Below are 21,029 nucleotides of genomic sequence, written 5' to 3'. Positions count from 1 at the left end.
GTAGCTGCACAACAGATTCTTCAGGTCAGAGCAGGGTCATTAATCTCTTACAAATGAATGGAAATGGACACTCAGGAGGGAAAGCTCAGGTCTGACTTCTGAAACAAAGTTGCTTTTGCTTCCCCCCCTCACCAGCAGCTCGGGTCCCCCTGCCCTGGCATGTGTCCAGGAACATCCCGAGTTACACCTGCGCTCCACACTTGGCAGGGAAAGCTGGATGGATTCTGGTGTCCCTGGGACTGGCCCGTGGTCCTGTGGCTGCTGTGTTCCATGCACAGCGAGTGGCTCCGTGCGGCTTGGTGTGTTCTGCCCGGCGGCAGGATCCTGCCTGCCGTGCTCTTTGTTGTGCTCCCTGGGAGCAGGGCAGCAGAGTGAAAGCCAGAGCAGGGCCCCCAGTGCCTCCCCTCAGCCTGAGGGACTGCCTGGGGCCGGGGTGGGGGCAGTGCCCATGCACAGCTGGTTCCGTGGTGCCAGCTGTGGGGACACGCCCTCCCTCCCTCCCTCCCTCCAGCTGGGATTTCGGCTTGCTCACTTGGCTTTCTGTAGAGTCTGACTGTAAAAGTCCAATGTTAGTCACTGTGTTCAGCCAAGGGCCAGGGCAGGGGCTGGAAGTGAATGATCCTTGAGGTCACTTGCGACCCAAGCCAGACTGGGATCCTGTAACTCAGACATGGGGATGCTGAGCTGAAAGGAAGAGGGTGAGGGTCTGTCTGTTCCTCCATGTGGGACTTCTGCCCTTCCCAATAATATGTTAAAGGGTTGTTTGTAGTCTGAAGATGAAGCTGAGATGAGAGATTTACTAAAATTGATCTGTAATTAATATTTTGCATCATGAATCATGTATAAAATACTGCAAATTCATATGTATATTATAAATATTATACATTCACCATTACAGTCATACAGTCACCTCTTACGAATGTTTATCTGCATGTCTGAAGGTGGAGGATGAATCCAAATGTGAGGCTTGAGCTGTTGGTTTAAAGTTTTGCACAAGGAAACTAGTGGAAGTTTTGCACAAGGAAACGTTGGGTGGAAACTAGAAATTGTCAGGACTCCATGGGAAGAGGAGGAGCGTGGCTGCAGCCGGGTGGGATGACAGGAGGCAGGACAGGACCAGCAGGCCTTGGTGCCTGGTTCTAGTGCTGGACAGAAGGCTGGAGGGCCAAGATTCTGCTGGGTCAAACTGGCTCCTGCTCTTGGAACAGGCAGCTGCAGAGCTGTGCAGGCAGGGAGAGGTTCACGGAGGGGATGGGAGCACGAAGGGAGCTGCTGGTGCTTCCCCGTCCACACCCCAGCTCTTCCTGCTTGCCCTCCCCAGTGGAAAAGCAGAGACTGATTTTCTCCTACCCAACAGTATAATCACTAACCCTAATTAGAGATAATTACTGGGAGTTGATATTCCTTACCAGATCACTAAGGAGCCGTGCAGTGCAGGGCTAAGCAGGGAAAGGGCCTTGGAGAAGGGAAGGAGGAGAGGAGCAGGGAGGGAGAAGCACAAGGCAGCAGAGTGCCATGGTGATCAGAGCCCTGCCCAGGGCTGGCCAAGGTGTCCAGGGCAACCAGGTGGGCACAGGGCAGCCAGGGAGGCACGGGCACCCAGGTGGTCATGGGGCAGATAGCCAGGCCTGGGGGCTGCGGCTCTCAGCATCCTGAATTCTGGAACATCTGGCTCAGGTTCCTTGCATGGGGCACCTGGAAAAGCTACAAGGGCATAATTAGTGGCCACCTGTGAAAATCTCAGTGTAAATAACTTGTCTGATGCTGCCAGGGAGGGCTGGGCTGGAGGTGTGGCCCGTGCTCTCCAAGGTGGACTGGGAGCCTTCTCCAGCAAACCAAGCTTTCTCATCCTTACAAGCCGGGTTTGTGCTGCAGGAGGGAGAGGGGCCAGGGAGTGACCTGTTACAGGCCACAAAGTCCTATTCTTTGCTGTCACACAGCCCCACCTCATCCCTGACTGCAGGCAGGGGCTCCAGTGGTGAGTCCGTCTGGACCTGCCTGTGCCATCAGCACACAGGGCCTGTGCCTGGGTCTGCACTGTGCTGCTGCACAGGGAGCTGTCCCAGAGGAACGTGGAAAAGCTCATTACTAGCAGGCAAGGGGCAGAGCCATCCTGTTACCCAAAGAGAGCAGGGCTTGCTCCATCCCCTGGAGTTTATGCAGCCCAGGAGGTTGTGCTGCTGCGCACCAAGCAGCCTCTGTGGACAAAGCAGGCAGGGGTGGATAAAGCCTTGTATGAGTGAATGGCTTTAGAAGCTGGAGTTATGCAGGAAAATACAGCAATTCCAGCATCCCCACATGGCCCTTTCCCAGGTGCACTTGGGAGCTGGGGGCAGGGGCTGTTCTTCATCAGCCACTGCAGTGCTGGTCCAGCTCCACACTCCTCAGCAAGCCCAGAAAGTTCTGGCTGTGCTCCCTTCCCTCCTGCAGTTCTGTCTCAGAGCCAGGTTCCTGCTCCATCTACACGCAGACAGGGATCCATGTCGGTGCTGCCTGTCCCATCTCCCACCACCACCACAGGGATCTCAGAGATCTGTTCTGGGTTGTGTTTTAGACTGTGTTACTTGCAGATTTCCTGCAGCTTGTTCCAGGTTCCTGCAGGGACCTCTCTTCACAGTAACAGACCAAGAGAGCAATCTGGAACACCGACCCTGCCTCCTTCATCCGCTTCTGCTGCTCATTCGCAGCGCCTTGGTTCTCTGAGATAATTCTTTGTAATGTGTTGGAGAGTAAATCATACTAATGTAAAAAAGTCACAGAGGGACCTTATGAAGTTGCATTAAAGCTTCTGTGGACTTTCTGAGTGCTGGTTCCAAACAGCAGAGCAGCTCCCAAGGAGAACACCACTGCTACCCCCACTTCAGTCAAACTAAATTCACCAAACTAAATTCAGTAGTGCCTTACATAAAGGTAACTTGGCTGTACTGTGCTGGTGTTCAGGCAGAGTAACACTCAGATCAGAAATTAAACATATGCACAGACACATGCACACAAAAATGTGTCTGAGCCAATTTCACCAAGCTGGAAGCAATTACATGCCAGATCTTTTGGGAGAAGGAATTTAAACAGGAAAAATAAAAGTGAAGCATAATTAGGAGTTTTTAAAGAATATTTTTCCAGATACTAGAAAGTTAAAAAGAAGGTTGTACTGCTTAAAAATATGTCAGTCTTGGTGGAGAGGAGATGTGAACTGTTTGTTCTCTGTCCCAACAGTGAGAAAGGGCAGGAGCGGGCAGAGGGAGCTGGCTGCATGGTGCTGCTGTGGTTTGTGCAGCTGTATCTGTGTGTGTCTGAAAGGTGATAAAATGAACAGCAACATGATACAGGAATGGGCAAGCGCTGAGCAGGAGTGGAAGCTGCAGCCCGTTGGAGGCTGTGGCACTGGTGTGGCCCGGCACAGCCGGCTGCAGCGGCGGCGGCTCCCGCTGCCATTCCCGTGCCAGCGCTCCCGGCCCAGCATCCGCCAGGAGTGATTAATTGTGAGCAGCCTTCGAAGTGACCCTCCTGGCTTTATGGGAAGTGTTCCACCTCCTTGCCTTTCCACATTCACTGTGGCTGCAGCCACACAAAGGGCTGTGTCACCATTTGCTCCGGGCTCACGGGGGAGCCTGGCGGCCTCACACTGCCCCGGATCACGCTCCGTGCCCACCATATCTAGGGAGGAAGTTAAACAACGTTTGACAAATGGTGTTGATGAGGAATTTAGGAACAAATTCAGTGATGAAGTGAGAGCACCAGCGCAGCACGACTGCTGGGGAGATCCCCCTGTCTCTTCCTCTGTGGGGACAGGGTGTCCCAGCTGATGGGGACACTAACACTGCCTGCCCCATGGAGAGCTTCCCATTTTGGGGACATCTGCACAAGTCTGTCACTTCACTTCTGTTCCCTTCTCCCAGAGGAAAACCTGTCTTTCATTGCTCTCACAGCCGCTTTACTTGGCAAAAACTCAACTCCTGTGTCTCAGTTCCTGCTCCGGGTGCTGAGCACAGGGCAGCTCCCGTGTCCTCCCTGGCGCTCTCTCTGTCTCAGTCTCCGCAGCCTGGTGTGGATGTGCAGCGTGGTGTCCTTCACCACCATGCCATGCCAAGACTCATCTTTGCCCAGTGCTGCGTGGGCCACTGCTTAGGTGGCAGTGTCACCCTGTGACAGTTGTTCAGCCTGAGAGTCATGAGAACAGTCAGTGCTCATGTATTTCACCAAGTCTCTAATCCTCAACTATTATGTGTTCCATGGAGTTTCCACATAACATACAAATAAAAGTGATGGATCCAGTACCAGGAGCTCATTTCCCAGCTCACCTTCCACCTTGGCTGCCACAGGAGCCTGAACTGCCATGGCTGCACGAGGGGATACAGAATAGGAACCAGTAGAGTTACAGATAGTGAAAGGGTTTTTTTCAAGTGTATTAGGAACTAATGAATCCTAACCCCAGCATTCTTTCATTACTGTATGGGAATAATAGAATGGTTAATAAGGAAAAAAAGCAAAATGTTCAATGAACACTTGTTTTGGTGTTTGGGAAGAAGCAAGATGATGTATCTCAGCACAGAATGATGAATTCTTCATATTCCAGCTGTAATTAGGCAGCAAATTAAACAGCAGGTAGGAGATGTGGACATGTTGGAATCAGCAAGGCTGAATTATTTAATTCAGGAATTGTAGAAGATGTGGTCAAGGTCTTTTTCATATGTGGATGGTAACAGTCAGTTTTGAGGTGGAGGGGACTTCCACAGAGCTCAGGTTAATGGATTTATGTGTCCACAGGATGAGACTAAAAATGATGGACAGGAAAGGCTGTAAAAACGAGGAACTGCTCTCAGAATCGCCTTGTAGGAAGCTTCGATGAGCTCAATATATTTTACTTATTGGAGAAAAAGTTAAGAGATAATTTCAACACCACCTGTAAATACCTGTATAGGAACAGAAATTTGGTGAGAGAGCTCTTTATCAGATAAAATGTGCCAGGATCCAGTGACAGTGGCAGAAGGAACACAACTCAGACCAGAAATAAGGCCCAGATTTCAGCAGTGAAGGCAATTAACCACTGGAACCACTTACCCACCATCACTGTGATCTCTCTGGCACCAGCAATATTCAAGTCAGGATCAGATTTTCTGACAGATCTGTCACTGTTCAGGCAGGAGTGACAGAGGGGCAGACCTGTGATGTGACTTTGTGCTGTGCAGCAAAGCTTGGGCAGTCCGGGGGCTCCTCTGGCCACTCCCTGGCTCCAGGGCTGCCATTGCTCTTCACAAATCTGCCTCTTCCTTGCAGAGCTCACCTTCCCTGGCCACGGAGCTGCTCCGTGGTGGGCGTGGGGTGCCTCAGCTGGCAGCCTGGGCTCTGTGTGGGGACTTGGTGCAGCAGAGCTCAGGCTAGAGACAGAGAGAGAAGCTGCAGCTGCCTGCAGTGCCCGGGCAGGCGGGGTGCTCTCAGTGCAGGGTTTGGGGGCAGCATCACTGAGGTGCCCATTCCCAGGCTTCTCCAGTCTGTTGGGCCCTGTAAGGCTGAACGGGGGGTCAGTTGCCTCTAAACCAGAGGTGAATTGATGTGTTGGCTGGAGAAGCATTGGCTCATCCTGTGTGTCCTGGAGCTTTGGCTGGGGAATGGGAAGGGTCATGGCCAGCCCTCCCCATCCTGCCACAGCCAGCCCAGGCTCTTACTTGTCCCAGAGACACTGGCACCATGCAGAGTTTTTTGTCCTGATGGTTTGTACCCACCATGAGTCAGCTGTGGTAGGAGGTGGGGTGTCACTTAGTTACTTAGCATGTGCAGATGTCCAAAACCATGCTCTGCAAGGGCAGCACTGAGAGAGGAGGGAGATTCCCTGTGTCAGAGCATCTGTGAGGCCCAGTGCAAGGCAATGGCTCCTGCTGTGTGCAAGCTGGCAGATCCTGATGGCCCTGCTACGGAGCTGGGCTGGGAATCCTCAGTCGCCCAGTTTGGATCAGTGATCCACACAGACGTTCAGTGTTGGCAGAGCTGGGAAGAACACCTGTCTGTCTGTCTGTCATCCCAGAATGTGCCCTGCCATGCCTGGGAGCTGCATGGGTGCTCAGCACGGTGGCCAGCTCCCAAGGAGAGCACAGAGGGTGATGTCTTTCAAACAACACGTCTGCATCCTGGGGCTCCTGCTTGGTAGGAGCCAGCCCGTGTGTTTTGGACTCATGGAAGTTGTTCAGGAGGAAGGACCCAGCAATGTCCAGGTAACAGCATGCAGTGCTTTGTTTAGAAACCAAACCAGACAGAGACTCCTGGCTCTGGACCGGCTCTGGGGCACAGGTGGCTCTGGGAACAGCAGCCACAGGGGCTCCCAGGACAGCCACCTTCCTGCCATGGCAGCTGCTTGCTCATTGACATGGGGGCTGAGTTATGTCCTCCCCAGCAGGGTTTTCACAGGCAGGCAGCTCTACCAGGCTCCTTGGCTCTCACCTCCCTCCAAGAACCACTTGGTTTCTGGGAGTGGAGGTTTTCCACTAGCTGGTGCTTTGTTCAGTCCAGCTCAGGGTCCTGAGTAGCCGTAGCTTTTGGGGAGGCTTTGAGCCGTGTTCAGCTGTGGGCTCCAGCCAGGCTCTGGGGAGCCAGTACGCTGGGGTGACTCACAATAATCCTGGTTTCTATTTGGAATAAATGATGACAAGTTGGCAACAAGTGGTTGAGGGGCAGTGACTGATGACTCCTTGGGACACCATTTGGCAGACAGTTAATAGCATTAATCTGCCCTGTGCTGTTGGCCTCTGCAGTACCAGAGAAAACAAGGTTTGCTCCATGCTGGGGTGTCCTCACCCATCCTGGAGCACCTCCAACACCATCTTGAGCCACATGCTGGCAGTTTCCTCTGCACCATGGTGCAGCAGCATCACTCTGCCTGTGAGGCAGCAGGGCCTGGCACTCCAGAGGAAAGACCTGTCCTGTACTTGGCCATAAACCCAGGGGAAGCCCAAAAGTGCTCTCCAGCTGGTGCCTCTTTAAAATTCAGCATAGCCCATTCCCTTTGCAAAAATTGGTTTCCTCCACACTGTAAGGGCCTGGTAGCAGCACCCAGCATAATGTCGCCAGGAAATTTCACCAGACTCTGTGTTTTATTTTGCCAAATTGCTCTTGAAAATATTAAAGAGACCCTAAAAAGATCCTCAAGTGACTGCAAATTATCTCCTTCCTGACTCTGGTGGGGCACTTTTGGCTAATTCCCCTTTATCCTGTTCCCTGGGCAGGCACACCTTAACGAGGAATTCCCAGTTTGCTCTGATCCAGGTGTTCCCTGAAGCACCCGGGCTGCCACATGTCATGCCTGGGAAAAGGCCATTCTGGTTTTAGGTAATGTTCCATCCAGTGCCACATCATCAGTTGGGCTGTACTGAAAAGGCATCAGGGAGCCATGTGAGTCTCTTTTGGGGGGCTTGAGGAAACTGACTGGGAGAGGGACTTGGGGAACTGTCAGCAGGTCTTGGCCCAGAGGCAGGCAGTATTTACATGTCACCTGTCACTTACCCGATTGACAGGGAACATACCCAGCAGCTGCCAAGGTGTCACCAAAGGGATGCAATTCCTGAGACCTCTGGCCTTGCTGGGGCCACCCAGCAGCTTCCTTGGAGAAGCTGGAGTTGCACAGCACAAGGTCTGTGAGCGAGCAAGTGGCTGGGCTGAGGGAGTTCCCCCACAGCTGGGTGACTCCGGGCAGCTGGAGGGAGGTGCAGGGAGCTTGGAGGGGCTGCAGAGGCTGATGGAAGCTGTTCCTTCTTTGATGAAACACTGGCATTCGTGGCAACCTGTGCTGCTCCTCAGAAGTGTGATGAAAGGGCATATCCTGGTGGCCTGGGGCTCCCGGCCTGGCTGGGTGAGGGAGCAGGGGTCAGATCTGCACTCCTTAGGGTCCTGCAGGACTTTCTCCTCTGCAGGAGGAGCTTCTCCCAGGCCCTCTGTTTCTTCTCTCCCTTCTTCACCTTCCTCTGCTCCATGGCTGTGGCCGTAACCAGGGCTGGGGGCACTTGGGGCTTGGTGCTGGCAGACACTGAGCTCTGAGCATCCCATCCCATCCTGTCCTGTCCCGTCCTGTTCTGGCCCAGCCCAGCCCAGCCCAGCCCAGCAGCACCATTCCCAGGACCAAGCTCATCCCAGTCCCAGGAGAGCAGCGTTGTCCCTGCTTCAGCAGCAGCAGGCTCCCTCCCACGAGGAGGCAGAGAGGAGATGGATGCAGCAGTCAGGAGCGGAGCGCCAGCTAATTACCCTTCCGAGTGTGTCTTGTAAATTAAGGGCTAATTAGAGGCAAAGTCAGTGTCATGGTTGTACACGTGTTTCTGTGGCGCTGAACAAGGGGAGGGAGGGGGAACATGCAGCAGCCGGGCTGCAGGCAGGCGACGTGGTGGGGCTCTGCGAGGAAGGTCCTGGCAACTTGGGGTCAGGCCCGTGGGAGCACAGGGCTCAGGCCACCAGGGCCTGGCAGTTTGGGGTGCGGGGTCCTGGCAGCCCGGGCTGCAGCAGCCGTGCCCAGCAAGCCCTCCATCAGCACTGCTGGCACGTGGGATCTGCAGGCAGGGCTCGCAGGGGATCCCTGCACAACCCTGCAGGGAAAGGGCATTTTGGTCCAGGATGAGTACAGGCAAAAGGAGGGTGGGAGGTACATGCCATGCTGGTGATGAAGGAGTGGTGGTGATGATGATGATGGTGATGATAGTGGTGGTGGTGGTGACGATGGGTGGCAGCCATGCCTGGTGCAGGGCTGGTGGCCTCATCACCCCTGCTTTCAGCACTTGCCTTTGGAGGGGGAATTGGACTCTTGAGCTGTCCTGTCAGACACTCGGCAGCCCTGGCAATGCTTGGGCACATCTAAATAGCAACACTTGGGTTTTCATGGAAACAACAAGGACAGAAACATACATTTATGTATGAGCTCTGGGGCTTCACGTGGGGTTTTGTGGGGCTCTGCTCTTTGTAGAGGGTGGCGCAGCACAGGGATAGGTTGCCCAGGGAGGTTATGCCATCTCTCTCCTTAGAGATGCTCCAGACTCATCAGAAACAGTCCAGGGCCACTGGCTCTGGGGGGCCTGCTTGAGCCAGGCTGTACAGGATGATGCCAGAGCTCCCTTCCACCTCAGCCGTGCTGGGATCCATGAGAGCCAAGTGAATGTGGTTTCCCACAGGAAGACAGGTGAGCTGTCCTGGCTGTAGCAGCTCCCACTGAGGACCTACTTCCACAGGTGTTGCTCATTTGCTTCCGTGGAAGGCTCTCACTTGTACTAGTCCCATGGGACCAATGGCTCAGCTCCTCACAGCCCAGCTTCACCATGACTGCAGGGCTGGAGCTGTGGCTGTACAGCATCTGGAGCTGTTCTGTGGCCCTGCCCTGGGCCATGGCCAGGTGGGCTGCAGTGAGAGTCCCAGCTCAGTGTCTGTGCCTCTGGGCAGGGAAGGAGATGTAGCTCTGTAGTAGGGACAGGGCCCCTTCTCTCACCCCTGAGCTCCCAGAGCACTTGCTCTGCAGTGGCTGGAGCAGAATGGCCTGAGGGGAGCGAGGGAGAGGGCTGGTGGTGGGCAGGTGCAGTGGGATCCCTCGGGCCACTGTCCTCTGTGGCAGATTGCCTGCAGACTGAATGGGAGGGGGTGTGCTCCCTGCCAGAACCATTTTGTTTGCTATTCTGGACATTTTGGGTATTCCTATAATCCAGAAACACGTGACTCATTTTGTATCACTTGTCCTCTGTGACAGTCTCTAGTCCCAAAATCACTCCTCTCTTGGGGGTTCAGGTTTCTGGGCTCAGCCACAGCAGTTTTGACCTAGTGAAAAAAGAAGCTTCCACCTGCCATCTCTGCCTTACAGACATCTGTTCCCCTGCTTGTTTTTTTGACACCCTCCATGTCATTTCACGCTCTCTCCCAGTGTCCCCAGCATGGCTGGATTTCTTGCCAGGGACACCCAAGAAAGTGAAGTTGAGAGATGAAAGTGGGTGTGCTTGTTGTGGGGTGGGTTTGGGTTTGCCCAGGGGCCAGAGGCTGTAGTGAAAATCATGACTGTAAACTCCAGCTGTGGGGAAGCTGTGTGCCAGAATCCCCAGCTGTGCATCCTGGGGTGCTGCACTGCAACCCACAAAGCTGGGGCTCCCTCTGGGAAATGGGGTGTGCTGGGCTCTTCTGTCAGCACCTCTGGGGTGATGCACAAGCACCCCTTGGGAGAGGAGAGCCACGGAGAGCCTGTCCTCATGTGGAGCCACCCGAGGAGTGTGACATCAGGTATGGGACAGCTTTTCCTGCTGCCACCGTGCTTCCCGGCAGCAGTCAGCCCGTGCTTCGTTCGTCTCTCTTGCAGGTGCTCCCCACTCAACCAGCAGCACCTCCCTGCACTCCGAGCGCTCCATCAGTGGCATCAACCTCGTGGGCTTCAGCTCCAAGCCAGACGGAATGCACCAGCGCTCCTACTCTGTCTCCAGTGCAGACCAGTGGAACGAGGCTGTGGCTATCCCCGGCAGTTGCCCCAACCCCTGTGAGTAGCCCTTCTTCTGGCCTTCTCCCCTCAGCTGCAGCAGGTAGGGGAGCTCATTTCAGCAGCGGGGCAGTCCTGAGCTCTGCCCTGTGGTTGTGAGCCCAGAGTCTGCTCATGAGTGTCAGACACAGACAGCCTCTGGGCCTCGCTGGGGCTGTCCCCCTTAGTGAGGGTCAGCTGGCAGTGTCCCAGCCAGGGAAGAAGCTGTCCTGCAAGGCGTGGAGAAGCTCCAGCCAAGGGACGCTGCTCTGCAGCAGGATGGCTCCGAGCCCTCTGCTCTGACCTTGCTCTGAGCTCTGTGTGCTGGGGTACTGGGGTATGTACCACTGCTTTCCCCCATAACTGCATCTTACTGGCATCCCCATCTCCCAGATTTCGGGGCAGCTGAAGGAATAGGAGTGATTCCTGTCTCTGGAGCACACACTGAGCACGGCCCACCCCCTCCCCCCACGCTCACTCGCTCTCAGTGATGTTTCAGGACAGTTGAGTGAATTAAAATAATTCATACATTTCCCAACGTAGCCACTTTGCCGAATTGGAAAATAAATGCTTTTGTGCTGCATTCATCACTCCTTCGTTCCTGGCTCTGCCGCCGCACTAAAAAAGCAGTTAAATGCACATCAAGAGTGGAGGAGCCATTTCCATGCCTGCTCGCCCCTTGTAGTTCTCATTAGCGCGGCAGCCGCCCCCCCGCCCGCTCCCAGGGGCTTTCGCAGTTTAAAGGAGCCTCTTTATGATCATTACCGGAGTCCGACTGTGCGGGCGCCATTTGCAGCTGAGGAGGCTCCTCATTTGTAACTGTGAAAAACTATCAATTTCAGCGCGCCTGATGCAGCGGCTCCATCATTGGCCCCATCAGCTCCCTGCTGGAAGCGAATTAATCAGACTGTTACTGCTGATGGGGCAGCGCGGGCGAGGGGAGCGGAAGGGCGCAGCGCTGAGCGGGGATGTGCCGCAGCCCCCTCGCCTCGGACACGGGGGCAGCGGGGCAGCCGGCGGGAGCATTGCGAGCGGGCCTGGACACGGGTGTGTCTGCTCCTCGCCGTGCTGGGGAGGGTCCCCACCGCAGGCGGCACCTGCCCGGCCCGCGGGAGCCGTGAGCACCGGCAGCGGGAGCTCCGCGCCCCGGCGCGCTCAGCAGCAGCTCCGATGCCCTCGTGCAGCACTGCGCGGGGCACGTGCCTTGGCACGGATCGGTTTTGTGACATGAGCCCTCTGGAGAGCAGCTCCTTGCCCCAGTTCCCTCCTGCCCCAGGAGCTGCCGTGGCAGGTCTCATCCTTCCTCCCAGCAGCCCCTCTGCGGAGCTGGGGGCTGGTGTGGCCATGCTGTGTGTTTCTCTGCCCTGCCCTTCCCTTCCCTGGGTGGCACAGAGAGCAAGCCAGCCCGTGTCCCCATCCCTCTGTCCCTTGCCCTTCTGCCCCCATCCCTCTGCCCCCTGTCCTTCTGCCCCCATCCCTCTGTCCCCTGTCCTGCCCCCTGTCCATCCATCCTTCTGCTCCCTGTCCTTCTGTTTCTGTCCCTGGAGGAGCTGTCCATGCTCACAGCACCTGGACCAGTCTGCCTCTTCTATGTGCAGTCACTGAAGACTCAAATGAGAGCTGATCTGCATGGTCGGTTGCAGCAGGAAAAGGAATAATGTTTTTAAACTAAAAGTGGGTGAGTTTAGACTAGATATAAAGAAGAGATGTTTTATTGAGAGGGTGGTGAGGCAGCAGGATGCCTAGAGCAGCTGTGGTAACCCCATCCCTGGCAGTGTCCAAGGTCAGGTTGAACAGGGCTTGGAGCAGTCTGGGGTGGAAGGTGCCCCTGCCATGGCAGGGGGTGGGATTGGGTGAGCTTTGGTCCCTTCCCACCCAAACCATTCTGTGATTCTGTGCTGCTGCTCCTGCCAGTGACGTGGAGGAATGAGATGTCATCTCAGTGCTCACCGTTGTCCTGCTGCTCACCCACTCTAAGGTCCCGAGCCCTGTGCTGGACCCCGAGCCCTGTGTTAGTGCTCCCCAGACTGGCCGCGGGGCCAGCTGTTCTGGAGGGCCCACAGCACAGCATGGGCCACTTGCCCGGGGGCCCCAGGCAGTTCCCAGGACTGCATCCCTGCTCTGTGTCCCCCACAGCCACAGCTGACAGAAGTGGATTCTCAGCGTCCTGAGGGAGGGGGCATTTTCTGGGGGGCAGCGCTTTCCACATGGCAGGGCGTGCTGAGCTGAGCAGCACAACCACCCCTCCATCGAGGAGCTGAGCTGAGTGAGGCTGCACCACCCCTGAGCCCCAGCTCTGCCAGGGGCCAGGCTCTCTGCTGTGTTTCCAGTTCTGCATGGCAGGGCAGGTGAGGAATTTTCCTGTGCTCAGAGCTGATTTTGGGCACATAGCGAGGCTGTAGGCTGCCATCCCAGCTCCAGGGGACAGGCTGTCTACTCTGGTTGTGCCCTGGAGAGTACATGGAAGAGCAATGGGATGGGGCCAGACAGTCATATAAACATGCTCCAGCACATTCTATATCTGTCCCTTATGCGGGAGCTCTGCAGCACCTGTGGGGTTCCAGGGTCCCTCCTAAGGCTGACTGGTTTGGAGAAGGGCCCAGGAGGTCCCAGTGTGCCTGTGAAACGTTCCCTTGGTGAGCTGGGGCTCTGGAAGTCCTTGGGGGGTCAGAGGGGTTCAGTTGTCCTACTGGGGAAGGAGAGAGTGAGCAATGGCTGATCTAACAGAGAGTGTGTTCCATGTGCTGCCCCCACCCCATTGCCATCCTGTCCCCATCCCACGGGGGCCCTGCAAATCCCCAGCTCTGGTGCTGGCTGCTAGGCAGTAAGAGCAGGGATGTGGGTGATGATCCCTCAGGAGTTGCCGGGCTCACAGCTGGCCACAGGAGGGGGAGTGCAGAAATGTGCAACCCCTCTCGCTGAGCCTGGAGTGGGGCAGGGTGCCAGAGGTGTGGGATTTGGCCCAGGGAGCATCGTGGTGAGCAGGTGGGCAGCAGAGGAAGGATGGAGGCACGACGTGTAGCCACTGATGAGAAAGTTCAGGTCCCCTGTGACATATGGCTAGGAGCTGATGGTGCTTCACACCTGCTCTAAGCACAGTCCTGTAGCAGGATCAGTAATTTATATTTAGAAAACTGGAGTCTGATTTTATTAGAATTATCTCTTTTAATTGTCAAGGGTGAGCTATTTCCCCATGGATAAATAGCAGCAGAAACACCCTACTGATGTGTGTCAGTGCAGGAGAAACCAGAGCTGGGAGAGCTCCCATGCTGCAGCCGCTCTCAGCTATATGAGGGGGACACAGCGGAACCTCGATCCCTGCCTGGGGCCTCTGACCCTCTGTGCCTCTCTCCACCCCACTTTTGGTGTTTGTTGAGACTGACCAAGCCCCAAAAACCAGTCTGACCAAGCCAGGATGAACCAAGGGAGCAGAGGACAGGCTGGGGTGGGAGAAAGGCTCGGCAGGTCCCTGCCATCCCACTGCTGGAGCTGCCACCCTCGTGCAATGCTGTGATTCCTTTCTTAACTCCAGGTGCCACAGAACATGGAAATGGGAAGTCAGGACTTGATGGGAGACACTGGACTGTGGCAGAGAGGACAGCAAGCTGCCTGGGGCAGAGGTCCTGGGCATGGAGCTGCCATCTATGCCCTGGGGGTGGGTGGACACTGGAGAGGCAGGAGTGGATTTAGGAGAGGGTTAACAGTGCAGCGAGGACTCCTGCGCCTCGTTGCCTTCCCCGGAGTCTGCATTTTTATGCTGATTGGAAGCCTGCGCTGTGTGTGCTGCTGAAATTGAATGTCAGGCTTTTGATTTTGTTGCTGGTCTCTAATGAAATTTGACATTTAATGGTGAGTGCAGCGGCAGCGTGTGTGTGTGTGATCGGAGCTTGATTAGCGCACTCTAATTGACAGTAATTAGGCAGCTCCCTGATTGTTTCTAATTCTGCTATTAATTGTAAGGAACAGTATGATTGAGGATAAATTTGGTGCGTTGCTGCTGGGGATGCAGCTTCTTCAGCTCCGTATCGGAAGCCTATTGAGCCCATCATGCTCAGGTTCCTGAGTGTGGCAACCCCAGTCACCTCGTCTGGCAGAGCAGTGCTGGGAGGGCAGCGCTTCTGCAGAGGCTCTGCAGATCCTGGGTCTGCCCCAGAGAGCCAGATCACCTTCTGGGCCTGTCCCTTCCCAAAACACCTGTCCAGCCCTGTGGGGACACTGCCCTGTGAGAGAACTGCTTCCCCAGGAACACACATTTGGGGATGGGACCTTGGGCTGCTCCGGAGGTGCTGCTGCACGTGTCCCTGTGTGATCATTCTGTGTGGATCCCAGTGCAGGGCGGGTCCAGCCTGACTGCCCATGGAACTGCCAGCCCTGAGCTGGAGTGGGTGTGGGAGTGGCCCTGTGCCGTGGAGCTGGGCAGGTCCTGCCCTGTCTCATGGGGTCGTGTGGGTCGAGCCAGCCAAGTACCGGGGCTGGCTCCAGAGCACTTCAGTGTCTCTGGGAAGAGGAGACTGTCTGTCCCATGTACATGACTTGCCTTATTTTTGTCCCCAGCTAACGGTACTGCCGACTCCCTCAGCTCCAGCCCAAACATTTCCAGTGCTGCCAGCCCAAAGCTGGAGCCGCCTCCGTCACCACATGCCAACAGGAAAAAGCATCGCAGGAAAAAGAGCACAGGGACAACTCGGCTTGATGGCCCCAGCACGGCAGCAGAAGGTAGGAAGGGTTTGCCTGGGGGGCCGCTCTGCTGCTCAGGGGGTCCTGTGGTGCTCTCTGGGTGCCTGGGGCTTGGAGTGCTTCTCATGCAGGGCTCAGAGCACTCCTTGTCCAAGCAGCTTGGGCTGAGGCAGGAAAGGGCTACCAGCCTCTCTGATCTGCCTTTCCCTCCATTTCCCACGTGCCCTGCAGAACCACCATCATGCCTGTGTGTGCTCAGACAGTCACTGGTAATTACAATTGCTAACTGCAGTAGCAGACCTGAGAGTACACCATATGGTTAAGGTGTGCTCTCAGACACTTTCCACCACAAGGACCTAATTCCATTGACTTGTAAATTGGGCAGACTTTCATAATTTAGAAGACCTGTGCTGGGCGCCTGCCTCAAGCCAAAGGTCTTTTGGAAAAGCTGATCTACTTCAGGGGACCAGCTGAAGGCATGTACATTGCTTTCCCAATGTTCAGAGTACTGATGGGTTTTGTGTTGAGAAATTCTGGTGTCTGTGGTTGCTGAAGAGAGACCCAAAGCTTGACAGGGAGGCTACAAGGCATAGGGAAGCATTGTGCTGGGAAAAGACATCAAATTTGTCCAGGTAGAGATGAGCCTGGCAGCCATGTTCTCCAAAGCCTGCATCTGTGATAGCTGCTGGAAAAGTAAGATTTGACTTTATTCTTGGTCATCCTGTCCCACAGCACTCAATAAGCTTCTGTCGTGAACCAAAGTAAAGATGTAATTCAGAGGGGAGGAGGGTGCAGTACAAGTGTTTGAAGCTAACAGTTGCTGCAAAACAAACCAGGAAATATTAGTCTGTACCTGAAGATGCTGCAGCTGTCCTGGCACCTTGCTCCAAATCATGTGTCTGCCTGCTGTCCAGCAGCCCAGGTGTCCCACAGCAGAACAGCTCAAGTTCTTGTTCTTGGAATCATTGCTTGGTGATGTGCAGAGCTGGGCAGCTCTGTTGGGTTTTTTTGCTGTTGTAGTTGTCTGCATCTGAAATGCAAAAGTCTAAGACAGGCTTCCTATCTGCCGTGGTTGACTGAAGAACCTTGAGCATCGTTTGAGTGTGTCAAACTGGTGTCCCATGGACAGCAAGAAGCATTGCCTGTATTTGCACTTTGTTCTTAGCTCTGTGTGTATGTTGCCTCCTCAGACCCATTGTTGCCCTTCCCAAATTGGTTTGCAGTTCTCAGCCCAGTGCTTGGCAAAAGGAGAGGCTCATTCTTTGTATGAATAGTGGGACAGTAAAGGAGGGGATGGCTTTGCACCCCCACACATAAGGCTGAGAAAGCATGTGCTGAAGTAGTGTGTCCTGTCCTGTAAATAGAATGCTAAGAGAGGTTTAAAGGAGGTCCAAAGCTGACCTCGGTGTGATGATAGTGTTTGTGATGTGGACATGAGGGCTCTCAGCTGACCACAGCAAAGACCAAGAAGCACAGGACTGATGTGTCAGTGCTTGCAGAGGAGGTCTGGTCCTGCGGCCGCTCAGCGCAGCTGACAGAGTGTGAGAGGTGCAGAGTCTGGCACCTGACATTACACAGAATGTGATGCCATTTTGTAGTGGAAAAGGGAATTGAATGTGGGAACACTTTTATGAAGCAGTAACATGGACTAACCACTGCTTGAAGTCTTAAAATTTGATTAGTTCCTTTTCAACAATACATGCGTGCTTGGCAGAATTCCCAGCCCTCTGCTCCCAGATGCACAGGCTGGAGGGCTGTCACCCTTCTCCTTGTGTGCCCAGGACAGGAGTCCTCGAGCAATCCCAGTTTTTCCATCATCTCATAGGGATGTTTTTTCAGACACATGCTTACTCTTTCTGTCCTTCCTGGTTTGGCAGCATCCCTGGAAGGTGGAGTGGTGGGGGTGGAGACATGTGGCGAGCATGAGGGCATCAGAGTATTTTTGTTGTTTCCTGCACTGGTCCTTGGCCGTGGTGGTGAGCTGGGCAGTGTTCTGTCTTACCTGAAGTGTTACCCAGGCCCTGTCTCAGGTTGATATGGTTAATTTAAAGCCCTATCAGGTGTTTTAGCAATGTAACTTTTTCCTGCAGTGTACATTCCTTGGCATTTTTCAACACAGAACTTCATTTACCAGTGTCAATTACCAAACGTCATCTGTCACTGCACAGACCTTGCACACTGTGGATCCTCCTGCTGCCAGAGGTTCTGGCAGCAGTACCGGGAGCAGGAGGAATCCCCAGTCTGTGATCTGCAGTGCTGCTGGTGCCAGAGTGCCGTGGCAGCAGGTGGCTGAGCTGCTGCGGTGCTGCAGCGGGAAGGAGCAGTGCGAGCAGCACGTGAGGGTGAGCAGAGCACGGCACAGCAGAGGGGGCACAGGCAGCCCATCCTCCATGTCTCCTGTGTGAATCCAGACTGTCCAGGCCCGTGTGTCCTTCTCCAGTGCGCGAACAAGTGCAACACCTGCCGGCTCACTGCTGCAGTGGGGCAGGGCTGATGGAACCAGCTGCTCCCAGACATCTGCTGGGGCACAGTGGTGCCGTGGGTGCTGCATGGTGGGTTTCTGGCTTTTGGTCAGCTATTGACAAACTGAACTCGCATTTCTTTTTTAAAATAATCTAGTATATTAGAAAATTGATCCAGTTGCAAAAGTTCTAGAGGCTGGGTCAGTTCTGGGTCAGTTCTGGGTCAGTTCTGTGACACGGTCAGTTTTGTCATGCTCCCAGCTTGCCCTGCATCAACAGAACCTGCTGATGTGGCAGTGTCCTTGCCAGCAGAACCACGCTCTGAGTCCGTGGGAGCAGCCACTGTTGCTGCACTTAGAGCTTCCAGCTAGGTTTTAGCCAGTTCCAGCAGCAATGAGCTGTGTGCCCCATTTTGGCGTGAGGGGGACATCCTGGTCAAGAGAGGACCATGTGCATCCCTGTGCTCAGTATGAATTACAGAGCGGGGTCGCACATCCTTTCCACCCCCGCCTGCCACGTGCCTGCTGCACGGCTCCTGCCCTGCTGCCTTTGTGAGTGACTTGGTTGGTCTCTCTCCTGCTCTGAGCTCCGGGACTGTTCCGAGAACTGATGCAGCTCTGGACACTCGTCACCAAGAGCAGCAGGCCAGGGCAAAGGCAGAGGAGCGAGTGACTCTGGGACTGGTGTTCAGGTGGCCACCCATGACGGGTCACTGTCCTGCAGGACAAGCTGAGACTGGCAGCAAGTACGAGGAGGTGCTGAGTCTCCACTTGAGGTCCCGTCACAATGTCTGAATGGTCCAACTGTGAGCCCTGGGCCGAGCATTGCCCCACACCGTGGGCATGGCCAGTGGTTTGTGTTGTGGACTGGTGTCCCTATGACTGATACCCCCTTGAATCTTTTTAGCTGCTTTGAACAGTTATGGCAACTTTTTTCAGAGCAGGATAATTTGAGTTTTTTGCTTCTGCATAGTCAACATGGTCAAAGTGTGAAATTGGTGTGCCAGGAGCAGGGCTGCCAGGCCCTGTGGCAGGGCTGCCATCCCTTGTGGCTGAGCTGCTGTAGCCTCGTGGTGCTCATCCCTCTGCGGAGGGTTCACTGTCCTGGAAGGAGCATGGGGACAGCCCAGTGAGGAGCCATGCTTTCCGTTGGCTCACGTCAGTGTGGCTGTACTGGTGTGGGGAGTACTGTGGAGGGACACCCTGCAAAACTTCCCACCCACCAGGAGCTGCCTAGGGCCAGGCAGGGTGTCAGGCTCAGCCTCTGTCACAGCATCCCTGCGAGCAGGAGCAGCCCTGGGGGTATGTGAGGGAGCAGGTTTGGACTGTGCTCAGGCTGCCTGCACCTGCCTCCACGCTGGTGAGCTAGGCACGAGCAGCTCAGGTTAGCATCCTGGGAAAGTTGGTGAGGTCTGGGGATAAATTGCCATCAGTTTATCTCATTTAGGAGGTAATCAGAGCCGGGGACGTGCAGAGCAATTGAATCTTAGTTGTTCTGAAGTATCATAAATCAAACGAGCTGTTGCTTTTTTACATGGGCTCATGTTAAAGAGAGCTCTGTGTCAGGCTGCCAGGGAGCATCCGCAAACTATGGCAGGCGTGGGATTGGGCTGCCGGAGATGTCACCAAACTGGGGAGTGCAGCTCAAGCTGTCAGGGAGCACCCACAGGCTGGCAAACGTGTGTCAGGCTGTCAGGGGACGAAGATGCTCATCCCCACGGTGGAGGTGCAGTGTCATCCTGCAAGGACCATCAGGAAAGTCTGCTCTTATCAGAGCCCAGCAAAGCTCTGTGGCCAGGAGTGCCCTGTCCTGCCATGGAGCAGCCCACAGCCCCCCTGCAGCCACACTCCTCTTGGCCTGGACCCTCAGCCCCTGCTCATGCTTCCAGGAGGGCCAAAGAGCCACCAGACACGGCTGAGGGCAGCAGTGCCTTTGCGACGCTCCCTGCTCCAGTCTCCCCATGGCTGCCAGAGCTCCAGGGATAATGAACTTCTCATGTGCTTAAAGAGTGATGCAGGGTGCATGGCGAGAAGCTGACAGCCCCTTAATGTGCTTCTCAGTGGCGGCCAAACGACGCGTTTTTGTCTTTGTTTTTTAGTTTTAAAACCCACAGGAAATTGATGGCCAGTAAAGAGTTGTGTTGGGGCGATGTGCGTGATTAATGCCAACTGTCAGGGGCTGTCGAGGCCGATCGTGGCAAGCCAGGAGTGTGAGGCTGAGCCGCGCTCACCAGATTGCTGGGGATTCCAGCTGCTATCGCTCAGCTCCCGCCTGCCCCACACAGCTTGTGTCACCCGCACGCTTCCTTCCACCAAGCCTCTTAATTCAGTGCTAACAAGTCACTCCAGCTCATTATGGACCTTGGGGCTCCCTGCTCAGTCCTGGCGGGAGGGAGGCAGCCTGTGCTGGGCACCTCTGTGCTTCAGCTGGTTCCCTGTCCCCATCAGGTCCCACCCCTTAGTCTGTGGTTCCTGGGGGACCTTACACAGCTCCGTGTTGCCCCTCTGAGAGACCCTCCTGTACGCACCCCTGACCCTGCCACAAGCCCCTGCTCACACCATGAAGCCTGCACTGTCTGTGCCCTCCCAGCTGTGACCTGCCTCCCTGATGCCTGCACACACCCCCTGGCCCTTCTGCCACCCCCAGGCCTGCGCCCACTGTGCACACCCTGCACCCCACATTGCATCCTCCCTGCCATGTTCACAGAAATGACACTGTTCGACCCTTACGTGACCCCCCTGCACACCCCCTGCGTACCTGTGGTATCCCTTGGGAGCACCTGCTCCTCCTGACACACCGTGTCCTTCTGCACACATGCCACACACGTTTGGGACCCCACCATATGCCCGGTTGTACAGCTCAGTGCCCCTCCACGCTCGAGTCCCTCGCTGCTGCCAGCCCCGGCCCCCGTGCCATCCCTGGCGGTGCCGTGCCAGCGCCAGCTCAGCCGGGGCACTCTGGCCCTGGGGGCGCCGGGACAGCAGGCGCTGGGCGATCTCCGTAGCGCTGCTCCTGCTGCGCTCTCCTGGCGCCTGTCCCCGCGGAGGGCCTGTCCCTGTCGCACTAATACAGGTTGGGAATATTGGGTTTAATGATCTGCAAAATGAGGAGGTAGCGAGCTGACATTTACGAATGGTGCTGCATCCTTCTCTTCCCAGACGCCTGCTAATTTGTTGATATCCCAAACACCTCGTAATGATATGGTACAGTCGCAGCTTGCAAACAAGCACCCGAGGCCAGGGGCTGCCGGCTGCCCTGCTCCAGGACCTTCTCACAGGCTTGGCAGCCAGAGAGCAGAGCTGTGGGCCAGAGTCTCCCTGCATGTCTGACAGGACCTGCCTTGGTTCCTGCCGTGTGCCCCACATGCTGGAGGCATCCCCCCACCTCCTCCCTGTATGACTACCCACTCTCCAGGGCCTCTGGAGGCACTTCTA

At 55.4% G+C, this 21,029-nt stretch overlaps 1 protein-coding gene across 2 annotated transcripts in view; it reads left to right on the top strand.

The window, feature by feature from the left end:
* AGAP3 (ArfGAP with GTPase domain, ankyrin repeat and PH domain 3) overlaps nt 1-21,029 on the top strand; it is a 107,869-nt gene that overhangs the window by 78,410 nt on the left and 8,430 nt on the right. For both annotated transcript variants that reach the window (XM_053985080.1, XM_053985072.1), the window contains exons 12-13: nt 10,304-10,477; nt 15,011-15,172. In XM_053985080.1, coding sequence (XP_053841055.1) covers nt 10,304-10,477; nt 15,011-15,172 — 336 coding nt within the window. The remainder of the gene's footprint in view (nt 1-10,303; nt 10,478-15,010; nt 15,173-21,029) is intronic.

This window comes from Vidua macroura, chromosome 1, assembly GCF_024509145.1.
Source record: "Vidua macroura isolate BioBank_ID:100142 chromosome 1, ASM2450914v1, whole genome shotgun sequence".
In the NCBI taxonomy this organism is placed as follows: Eukaryota; Metazoa; Chordata; class Aves; order Passeriformes; family Viduidae; genus Vidua; species Vidua macroura.
This window is presented reverse-complemented; position numbering and strand designations above follow the sequence as displayed.